At 32.6% G+C, this 12,192-nt stretch overlaps 2 protein-coding genes across 2 annotated transcripts in view; one reads left to right on the top strand and one right to left on the bottom strand.

Moving 5' to 3' along the window:
- LOC107188361 (scavenger receptor class B member 1-like) overlaps positions 1 to 5,275 on the top strand; it is a 30,182-nt gene extending 24,907 nt beyond the window's left edge. Inside the window, exons 4-8 of the mRNA XM_015576637.1 lie at positions 1,558 to 1,758; positions 2,144 to 2,368; positions 2,964 to 3,126; positions 4,011 to 4,255; positions 4,922 to 5,275. Of these exons, the coding sequence (XP_015432123.1) occupies positions 1,558 to 1,758; positions 2,144 to 2,368; positions 2,964 to 3,126; positions 4,011 to 4,255; positions 4,922 to 5,275 (1,188 nt within the window). The remainder of the gene's footprint in view (positions 1 to 1,557; positions 1,759 to 2,143; positions 2,369 to 2,963; positions 3,127 to 4,010; positions 4,256 to 4,921) is intronic.
- A 2,385-nt stretch (positions 5,276 to 7,660) lies between these two features.
- Positions 7,661 to 11,676, bottom strand: LOC107188416 (ATP-dependent DNA helicase Q5-like). Its single transcript, XM_015576709.1, has 13 exons — positions 11,563 to 11,676; positions 11,338 to 11,462; positions 11,102 to 11,266; positions 10,840 to 11,016; positions 10,594 to 10,773; positions 10,408 to 10,513; positions 10,217 to 10,328; positions 9,918 to 10,145; positions 9,658 to 9,843; positions 9,461 to 9,584; positions 9,136 to 9,402; positions 7,781 to 9,035; positions 7,661 to 7,710 (listed from the first exon to the last, which is right to left on the bottom strand). Exons 1-13 carry the CDS (start codon positions 11,648 to 11,650, stop codon positions 7,661 to 7,663), a joined length of 3,063 nt encoding a protein of 1,020 aa, XP_015432195.1. The 5' UTR covers positions 11,651 to 11,676.
- Positions 11,677 to 12,192: the final 516 nt, after the last annotated feature.

The following is a 12,192-nucleotide window of genomic DNA, read 5'->3' as shown; positions in this document are numbered from 1 at the left end:
ACTGAAAATGTACGGGGTTTTGTAAGATATTATGATATAAGAATAGACAGACTAATGTATAGAAAGATTGGTACAAAATTATGATATTGCCCCTTACAATGTTTCCCCTTTGGAATGGTTAGGTGTTTCATACATTATGAATATATGCTAAATTCTATTTCCATTGCTAGCAATAGGTCATACTGATAAATACAGATCAATTATATTGAGAAAAAAATAATAATGACCCCCTAAATTTCATAAGTGAAAGTAAGCACAGTATCAGTACGAGTAACACAGCACTGAAAGATTTAAATTATAACAAACCAGGATTAATAAAAAATAGACAGACGGGAGTTAGAACAACTTCAAAGTGAAAATCACGAATTGGATACATTGAAATTGAAATCATATCCACCCAGGACAGAGAAACATGAATCGAACCCTTCCGAAATGGAAAGACTCGAATTGAAGCAATTCAGGAGTGAAAGACTCGAATTTGATTCATCCAAGTCCACAAAATTCAAATAGAACTAACTTGGGGCTAAGAAACCACGCTAACAGACAATCCATATTCTAGTTGTCTGATAATAAACTGTTCTGTTCTACTTAAATGACGATGCAAAGCCCTCATTCAGCGTGTCTAACCACTAACCAGTCCTATTCTACTTGTCTTATCTGAACCGGTCCCTATTTCACGTGTCTGAGGAATACTGGACCTGTTCCACTTATATGACCAGGAATGAGTCCCGTTTAAATCCCTTTTCAATTTCTGGACACCTGAGTCAAAGTGTATTAAATTACACTGTTTAAATTTTAGAAGAGAACAAACCAAAGGTGCAAATACCTTGTAATTCTGAAACCATTCAGTAAGAATTCAACGAGAAACAATCACTACCTTCGAATTATTGGATGGACTTAAAGCAAGTCGCGATATGTAGAAATGCTGAACATTGCATTAAGTCCCCTATCTAATGGAATTTACACTGTTTCGCTGAGAACAAGACATGAACTTAATATCACTTGTAAAGTATTATATTAAAAACTACACAAAACATGTAAAATATATTTTTTAAAAAAGTGTACTTAATACACTCTGGCTCTGGGGTCCAGATTTGCATTTCTCGAGTTTGGATTAAGTTTGTATACACAGAGTTTTTCATATCTAGATCGTTTCAATTCTCGTTACGACAGTGTCTGGATCCATTTTGACCTGGGATTTCAGAAACTCGTAGCACCATTCCAGCTTTAGAAAACTAACTGGAGCGTACAATTTATGTTAGCCTTTCATAAAAAGACCTATTTGAAATTTGGTAAGAAAAAAACAAAGATAAAACCCCTATGTTGAAGAATATTTGTTTGAAAACAGTTCTAAAGACAGATAATAATTAGGGGTCCATCTGGATCTAAGTACTGACCGTCTATTTCATCATCCAAAATGTTCATCTTCCGTAGGTTAATTTAAATTTACAGCTATTCACAAGTGAAATCAAATGTTACAGCCCCTGGAAATCTAAGAAACAGAATTTATAGAATTCAATGCAACGGCTGATTCGATGTACAATTATCCTGTTTTAGAGTATCACAAATGTGATGAGGGATGCATCGTATATCACCAGGCTTGGTCTAAACATGCTGATCCTCCACACAGACACGCAACCTCTAGTGAGAATGACGGCTCGAGAATTTATGTTTGGTTACGAATCCACTCTTGTCACGCTAGGCAACAATATGATGCCATCCTGGATCAAATTCGATAAACTGGGTCTCATCGACAGAGTAAGTAGATGTTTCTTTAGTTCCGTGTACTTTCTCATCAACTTCTCAGAACTCTGTTCATATGATCTAAGAACATATCCAAGTACACTATTTTACAAGAAAATTGAAAATTGGATTATGAAGAAAATGGAATAGACAAAGAAAAAATTATAAACGAATTTATGATAAATATAGAATTCTTACCACGTTAGATATCATTTAATTTACAAAGATTGTACTTCGTAATAAGATTATAATTCATAATAATGAAAGAAAATCTTTCAAATCCTTCGAAGAATGTCACTCTTTGGATAATGTGTCTCGAGTTGAACTGACATTCTTTGCAAGTTCATAGAAATATTTCCAAATTTTTTTGTATTTCAACGTAACGTGTTTCTGCTCACAGATGTACGATTTTGACGGTGATTTCGAAACCGTTTACACAGGAGAAACCGACGTCCGTCTGACGGGCTTAATTGATAAGTACAACGGCAACGTGAATCTGCCGCAATGGACAGGAAAGTGTGCGAATGTGAACGGTGCCAGCGATGCGGTCAAGTTCCCCAGTTACATACAGCCGAACGATACTATATTTTTCTACAGAAAAAGTCTCTGTCGTAGCGCTTATATGGTACGTTGAACTTTAATACCAGAAATATCTGACCCCCAACCGAGACGAACTTGTTTTGGCGAATTCCGCCGGGATCATAAAAATGTCCATCAGTTCTTTCCAAGAATTCAACAAAAATTCAGATTCGATCGAGCCAATGAAAGAATTAATTCGAAATACGGTTTGACAATTGCCTTGTGAAGGTGTACACTCTTATTGCTTACTGTTGATTCGGTGGAAAAAGAGAAACTCGCGGGAAACTTTGGTTTCATGGATACTGTTCCAGCGAAATCAATTTTGAGTGATTGAATTTATTAATCTGAATCGATGGGAACTAAATATAACCTTAAAGTTAGGAACGAGTTTTTATGCGATGAATATTGAAAGAAGAATATTATCGATGATCCTATAACACAGAATAAACAATAAATTATGATAGAAATTAATAGAAGAACATTGCCTGGTATCTGTTAATAGACAGTAAACAATATATTGTTCTCCCAGCGACGATAGAGTTTCCAGTTAACTCAGCTATTGAAGACCTAATTAATTGTCATACTGTTTTAGTTGAAATTGTTTCAAAAAAATAATTTGTGCTATCGAAAACATGTTACAGGGACGAACTGGGGAAAAGTTCATAAACGGGTTACACACGTACGAGTATAAATTCCTCGAAAATCAGTTGGACAATGGCGTCTACAATCCGGAGAACAAATGCTTCTGCCGTAAAGGGCATTGCTTGCAAGCTGGCTTGATCGACGTTACCGATTGCTATTATGGTAAGACAATTTACTATTATTATCTATTATTATTAGTCAGTTACAAAATGAAAAAAAATAAAATTTAAAGACACGTGGTAAACAATATACTACACTGCGCTACAGAGTCCGACGATCATGTGTCTGAAACGAATTATTAGTTGTGCAATTCTCATTTGAACGGTTGTTCAAAACAGCGAATGCAGTTGTAGACGATTGAAATAATCGAACGATCGGAGAAAAATTCTAAGCAATCAGGGAATTGACTCGCATTACAACGTATTCTGTTAATTGGGTCTTCGTCATAACATTTACACGTACTATAAAAACAGAAGAATTCAAAGAATTTTGAAATTATATATTAAGAATTTACGTTGTAATTAAAGTAATACTCTGTACACTGTATATTAGTTGATTGTATCATTTACCACGATTTTACTCTGCCAAGTTGCACGGATAAAATACAATCAGCACATTGTCCAATCAGCACTACAGTTATGCACAATCTTAAATTATTGTTACAAGTTGAATCGAGAGAATTTCGATAAAATTAACGTATACCGCATTGTTACGCTTCATAAACTTCGCGCATGATCCGTCACGATTCACGGGAATATTCGAGAGTTGAATCGCGTCAATGGAAATGAAACGCAATTCGCAAGTCGCGGTAAACGGTGGAAAAAAAATTCATCAACTGGCTACAAGTGCACGGGACAATTACTGCGTTAGGAGACTTCATTATCGCGTCCACGGTGCATAATGCATGTAACCAGCAATATTGTTAATTGCTCGTGTAAACAAACTGAAAAGCGTAGCCGCGTCGATGTTCCAGCTACTAGTTAATATAAGTTGTTCAGAATCGATGTAATAGGATTAAGAAACTCACTTTTACGTGTTCTCTTCAGGTTTTCCAATCGCTCTGTCTTTTCCGCACTTTTACAAAACGGATCCAAGGATCTTGGAAGCTGTGGAGGGTCTGAATCCGAGGGCGAATCTGCACGAGTCGTACGCCTATGTTCAACCCAAGTCGGGACTTCCGGTGAACCTTGCCTTCCGATTCCAAATAAATATGGCCTTGCAAAATATCGGTCACATGGCCAGGGTCCAGAAATTCGAGAACTTCGTGTTACCGCTCCTGTGGTTTGAAATTGTACGTAAATATATTTGATATTATATAGAAATTTATCGATACGTCGATGCAGTGAACATATATTTAATATCGGTACATCTAAAGTCGCGTTTATACTGTACACATGTAATGAAACGCTTAATATATAGTATGTCTAAGTCTCGGTGTTACCTAATTAATAAAATTATGGTAAGGATTCGTCCCTGTTAGTTTATTTCGTAAATTGTAATGATAAATGGTATTCTACAATTATTATATGTGCATGATTCGAAACAACTTGCACAGGTGAAAACGGGTTGCCTATCAACAGGCGCTCAGGACTAACTGCATAATATGTATATGTATACATATGTGTACAGCCACTGTTCACATATAATGGCACACTTAATAATATATCTGAGTGTCAATGTTATCTATTTAAAAAAATTATAATGAAAACTCCACCTTTTGTCTAACCTTTTCAATTCATTTCGTAAATTCTAATGGCAAAATTGATTCTAAAATTATTACGTGTGGATAATTCAAAATTACTTGCACGGCAATGGCGGGTTGAATATATAAGCAACTCGATAGACGCTCAAAAACTAACCTTTATATACATGTATATGTATAATATAGCACAATATTATTAAGAATTTGTAAGTTTGAATTAAAATTAAGCTAACTAATTGAAATATTTTTTTCTAGGGAATGTACGAATTACCAGCATCATTGAACACTCGCTTCTGGCTCTATTTGAACGCCCTTCCAGTTGTGGAGAAAGTGGGGATATACGGTTTAATATTTGCCGCCGTGGTCGCTATATTTTTCGGTGTCCACAAGATCGTTTTGTTCCAAACAAAAGGATCGTTGTTACCTCAACAGTGGCAGGCCACGGCGGACATCACAAGTCAAAAGTTGCAATTCTTAACAAACCGGCGACTCTCGTGCAAGTCGAACGAAATGGACACTCACTATAGTTCACTACTCGATTCGAAGGAACCGAACGGGACGTCCGATGTGACAACGGAATTAGCGAATTTAAAAGAAGAGATCGTGTGATCGATAGCATGCAATACCTGCTTTAGGAAGAGGCTATTTCTGCGTAAAATCGTTTTACGCGCATACCCAGTAGTACGCATCGAATCACTTCGATTTTTGAAAGACGATGACCGTTTCGAATAAAAAGTCGAAGTCCGTGTTGATACATTGGAATTGTACTCTTGATTTCGAAGAGTTTTGATTCTTCTATGTCGAGATTTCTAAAACTTTTAGTAGTGTCATAGGGTTCGAATTGTGTTGAAACACTGCTTTAATTTCACCTCACAGAATTTGTGAAACTATCTTCTATATAGTTTATTTAAAACTAGTAATTGTAAAAGGGCTCCTCACTCGCGACTCACGACACTTCGTACTAGTTTAAATGTAATCGTAACGTATTTCACCGTTCATGATAAGTGGCGTCATCTTTTTGTATATTTATAAATCATATTTCGATTACAGATTGCCATCTGTCGGTACAAACGGTGCAAATTCAAAACAATTTACCCGCTCACAGTATGAATACATAATTTATGTACATAATATTAAACAATTATCGGTCTTTATTTTGTACGTATCAAATTATTTCTTTTTGACAAAATGTCTTGTCTGGTTTAGCCGCATAAAATTTATAGGTGGTTCTTGTTTCTTTATGAAGAGATGATGCAGTTCATTAGAAAACTTACTAATTTTATTAGGAACAATAAAGTAAAAGCATAAAATACAATGATCGGTTTGCTCAAGAATGTGTCGTGTAACCACACGCAAAAAGGAAATGAACTAAGACTGATACTATTATAGACTGGTCGTAGTGATTAAGCGATTTTTATAAAACCTTGATCGAACGTATCTATTTAAAAAGGAACAGGAGAAAACATACATATATAGTTTGAAACTCAAAGGATGTACATACACATTTAATTTAATTTTAATCCGGTGAAATCGCATTATGATTGTCAAACATGGTAATTTGTCAAAAATGGTTTATTTGGAATTGCACCGTTTGTTATTCTAATGCATATCTATCATAGTTGGCCTTACATAATCATAAACTCGAAAAATTTACACAACGTCGCAAAAATTATATCGTATTATCATAAAAAAAGCAGTTTCTACTGTGCGTTTACTATATGTTTTTTACTATAAAGTACATGTGAAAATAGTTAGATCAACCAAAACGATAAAACTTGCTGTGACTTACTTCATTCATATGCTCAAACCATAATCATGTATCTTATTGTTAGTAGTAAATCCTTAAAAGTATTATTTATAAGAAATGTTTCGTAAACTTTTCATGAAGCATTATTTAATGTAAAGCGTCGTACTTTTTTTTATTAACAGGCGTGAGATTATTCAATGTTACTTGTCTATATTGAAATTACCAGTTAATTGACTCCACCTTAAAACTAAATTCATGCCAATAATGAGTAATCATTTTCTTAAAGTATCATGTCTGTTATACAATTGTATAAAATTATGATTGGATTATTACATGGGGAACAATAATTACAAGCATTAATAAATAGATCAAGTTTTGTAGTACCCAAACTTTCAAACTTAATTTAAAAAATTGCAGAATGCGATGAAAGTAAATATTTGTAAATATTGTACTTAGGTAACTATAGTTATGAATCAACTGTTTTTTAGCATTACAATTCCTCATCCGATTGTATTGATCTAAAGAACAGGTAACTTTCAAATTATGTATAATAGCTAAGTCTGCATTGGAAATAATAAGGTTCTAATGCGAATTTTTAATTTTTAAGTAGTTCATTAAATAGAAATATTTTGAAAACTTTCAGTCTTGCCTGAACTTGCGGAAATAATAGATCAACTAAGGAAACAGTATTTTCAAAATGAAAATAAATACATGTCCTCGACTTATATAGTTTCAACATTTATTTGTATTACAATCATACAACATTGTTTAAAAGTTCTGTAATGATTTCTGTTTCCTTTGTTTGAATGTTTGATATATTTTATAAGAATAAATGTATTTAATAAGACATATGTGCATATGTATCATGACTGTTACATTTTTCACTTTCTTGAATAGTGTAATTCTTGCCAGTGAAATATTAGTAATGTGAATAATTCGAAAAATTGCTCAAATAATATTTTTAATAAAATTATATTACATTAATACTTTATTTTTAAACCTATAAAAATCTTTCATATACTTCCATCATAAAACATAAAAAAGTCATTCGAAGCTTTAACAAATATATTTCAGGAAATAAAAATTCACTTTTAAATATTGTTAATTGACATTTATATACAAAAAATATCTATATAACATACAATAAATAAAATAGATAGGTAATGAATTTGTAATTCTACATTTATAGATGTATCTGTACAATTGTATATCAATGTTTATCGGTGAAAAACTTTAGATACTTCTGATTAATTCTGTGTCATATATTTTATAACAAATCGCTGTATTCCCTGTTTATCTGAAAACAATTGTCATTATATGCTACTTATATTAAGTGAATACTGTAACGTAATTAACATATAAGTTACCGAATATTTTTTGATCCAATATCCTATAATGCATTTCTCTACAAGTTTTTGAAAATGAAGTTCTGTCGGGTATACGTTTGGATGGATAGTATTTCATTAAGTACGATTTCAGAACTTCTGCAGTTTTAAACTGCGTTGCTTTATCTGCAGGTACCATTTTCTTTTCCTTTTTATCTGTCTGATGTTTTGTACGATTCGATTTATGACGTTTTTCGTCAAGAGACTTGTGTCCTTCTGACTTCTTAGTTACCAAACGTTCATCTCTTGATACTTCTTTATCTGCATCTTTTGTTATCGATAACACCAAATCATTTTTTATATTTTTGCTTTCATTTTTATTTTCCTCGGCAACAATTTTGGTTACACCAATTTCTTTACGACAATTAGTTATTTTCTTACAATCAATCGCAGATAATTTTTCTTCGTTAAGCTTCACTCTTTTTGTCGATTCAGTACGAACATTGTTCTCATATAAATCTAGAACTTCATGTTTTCTCTTGTTTCTTAATTCTGCTGTATTGCTCATAGTAACATACATATCGTCGTTACTTTTATCATTTGCTACACTTGATTCATCAAACATCATTTGTTTAACTAGATCGTTAGTTTCTGATTTGGCAGATTTCAAAATTTGTTCATAAACTGTTTTAGTCGTACGAGATGCATTTTTACTTTTTGGCTCTTTCTTTGCTTCCTGCGAAGACCTTCTTGATTTCTTGCCCTGAGTCTTTGATATCACTTTATGTTCCTCGTGGAGCTTCCGAGCACACGTAAAACCATTGAATTTGTGAGATTCTATGATTTGTTTATCTTCTTCTACAATTTTGTCTCTTCCAGTATTTACACTGTCACTATAATCAACAGGACTCTTAATTACTTTCCTTTCTCTCACGTCAATATCTTCACTATCATCTTTCAAAATACTTGCATCAAATAAATATTTCTTATTAGTGGTATACGTTGTTTTCGTTACTATATCGTCATTTCTCAATTCTAAGGCGGTTTTGAATGTAGGAAAAATATTGTTTCTTGTGGCACTTGATTCTTGAGACGGAACACGGATATCTTTACAGCAGAACTTACTTAGTACACTTTGACCTTTTTCTAAATTACTATTATTTCCCCTCTGTTCATCCTTCCTAACAAGAATATCATTGGAACTCTGCGTTCCTATGGTTTGCTTATTACTTACTTTATAATCACGCAAGTATTCGTGAAGAGTATTACTGCTGGTGCATTTTCGGACAGAAGATATCTTTATTTGTTAAAAAAGTAAATAACATGTAACTATCTGTATGTAAACTAGAAACACTGAAACATATTAAAAAGGTATGCGAATATAATAAAATACATACCAGTTTAGACATATCAAACTTATACTTATTTGCAACTTTTGTGTTAGATAATGCTTTGTATTCAAGTTCATACGCTATATTATGCATATCTTTTTCCTGTAGCAGTTCCTCTGCACACATTTTTTCATAGTTATCGGTTAATGCTGATTTCAACTGAATATAATAGTGTTCTCGTACTTGAACAGTCAAACCCTTGATTTTTACATCAGTACTTTCAGCCGCACATACATGGGATAGTCTGGCATCTTTAAGATTTTGCTTTTTTATCTGAAATAATTGCAAAGGTCGTAAAAAAAATTAACAAACGTAAAATTTATACTCGTACCTCGTCATTTTTATTAATATTTCTGCGAATAGCAAATTGTTTCTCGATTAGTTCTTTTGATTCTCGTTTACTTTCGGCTAAGAGCTGTTCTCTTGAAATTGGCTGCCCACTGCATTCATCTCCTCTATATACATTTAAATAGTCATATATTAAAAAATAATATTACCACACATCATATATCATTTTATATTACTTACAAATCATCGTATTTTGGCAATGCTATGCTATCTAAATTACTACTACGGTTATTTCGTTTGGTGTGAGACATTTCAAATTGCGATATCCTTGCCTGAACGGCATCTTTATTTTCACACACATCGCATCTGTTCTTGCATGGTGGTGGTCTATCCCCAAAGTATTTTGAAAAAACTGCATGTCTGCATCTATTTGAAAACAATTAAATAAGAATATGTCAAAAGGACATTTATAACATAAATCTGAATATTATGACTCTTACTTTACTTCAAGACAATACGAAACAGTCTTCTCAAAATTTTTCCATCTTAATTTTACAAGTTCTGTATTTTTCTGTGTAACTTCTTCTTTAATAAGAAATGCAATGGGTCCATATTCTTCGTTACTAAAATAAACTCTACAGAAAGCTGGCTTGCCATCTCTGCCTGCTCTACCAGATTCTTGATAATATGCTGCTACATTCTGGGGGACTGTCCAGTGAACAACAAATCTATAACATAAGTTCCACAATTAAGTTTAAATAAATAACATATACACTAGCTACACAATTCTGTGCACAACCTAACAGATCCTTTATCCACACCCATCCCAAAACTGCATGTTGCTGCGATTACAGGCACTTCACCGGATGTCCATTTATTTTGAACTTCGTTACGTTCTTTATTTTTTAAACCTACAAAAAGAATTATTCATTTCCACATGTCACTAAGTTAGCCACGATTATAAAAGAATAAAGTATAATTGACATGTACCAGCATGATATGCTAAAGTAGCTATACCAGACTTAGATAATTTATTTGCAATCACTTCAGTTGTTTCTTTCTTCCTGCAATAAATAATGCCACAGTTTTTCTTTACCTGAAATCATTAATTTTATAGACTTTTATAATGGAAGTGTATAGCATTAACCACTGTATAATCTTATGGACAACTCTTACTTTTAGAACAGATGCATCTTGGGAACCAAGAGCTTTCAAAATAAAATCCTTTAAATGTTCAAAGGGTTTGTCAAGTGCTTCTAGGAACCATACATCATAATAAAGATTAGGCCGAAACACAGGGACTGAAAATATCAGGGGATTTTTCATGCTTAAGCATTGAAGTATATCATCTTTTACCTGTAAATAATGCATGGCATAGTACACAATTTTCAAATACATTTTAAAAGACAGTTTGAAATTTACCTCCTTTGCAGCAGTCGCTGTTAATGCAATTATGGGAATATTAGGGCATAATTTTTTAAATATACCTAACTGTCTATAAGTGGGCCTGAAGTCATGACCCCACTGACTCAAACAATGAGCTTCATCAATAACAAAATAAGCTAATACTTTTGCTTTCCTTAATTTTATGATCATATCCTATAACAAGATATTGGTAATTATTTAATTATATTTTTTCAAATAATGACATTGTTACACTTACAATGAAAGAAGAGTAACTTACTTGAAAATGCTGCTGCGCTCCCATTTCAGGAGTAACATATAATAATTTAGTTTTCGGTGAATTAGATGACAAATCCTTAATTATTGCATTTCTTTCCTTAGTAGATGTATTTGAATTTAATGAACTTGCATTTATCTTTTTACTGACTAAAAAGTCTACTTGATTCTGCAATAAAAAATTAATGTTATATTAGATATTCTATTCATTGTGAACCATTTGATTGATTCATGACATACCTTCATAAGAGCTAATAAGGGTGAAATGACAATTGTAACTTTATTTTCTTTCATTATGGCTGGCAATTGAAAACATAATGATTTACCACCTCCGGTCGGCATACACACAAATACGTCATCTCTTCCTACAAATATATAATGAAAATTGTTTATAAACATAAGAACTGACAGTGATGAGTTTTAACAGACACAACATGTAGTTCATTACCGAAACAATTATACAACCTTTATAAACAGCGGTAGTTGCTTGTTTTTGAATATCACTTTTGAAATCGTCATGACCAAATACAGATTTCAATACAGCCAGCAGCATTTTATCATATAATGAAATAAACTGTTCTCTTATAATAATTACAAATATAGGATTATAATTGCATTGCAAAGTATGTTTGAAACACACTGCTTATAATCACTGTAATGGATAGGTATATACAATACAACCATAAAAACCCGTAAATGCCCGTAAACTGCTGTAAATTGCTGTATATAAACTACTATGTCGCAAAAATCACCAAAATGATGACCAACATCTTCTATTAAAACTTCCTGGGGAAATATGATATTTTAAAGGATCTGCTAAACGAAGTTGAAAGATATTAAGATTTTCTGCCGTATTTTTTATTACTTCAATCAAGTTTCATACTAAATAGAATGTTTATCATCTTTGTATCGTCTAAAGCAACAGAGAGACACATATATGATAAATGATAAGATGTTCAAGCAAGTTATTTAAATAAGCAGATACTCTATATAGAATGTCTAATGAATAATAATAGCAATGCAATACTTATTTTATAATCTCGTGAGCAAATATACGTAAATGTATAATACTAACAACATTTTAATAATAACGTA

This window comes from Dufourea novaeangliae, unplaced genomic scaffold, assembly GCF_001272555.1.
Source record: "Dufourea novaeangliae isolate 0120121106 unplaced genomic scaffold, ASM127255v1 scaffold124, whole genome shotgun sequence".
Taxonomy (NCBI): domain Eukaryota; kingdom Metazoa; phylum Arthropoda; class Insecta; order Hymenoptera; family Halictidae; genus Dufourea; species Dufourea novaeangliae.
This window is presented reverse-complemented; position numbering and strand designations above follow the sequence as displayed.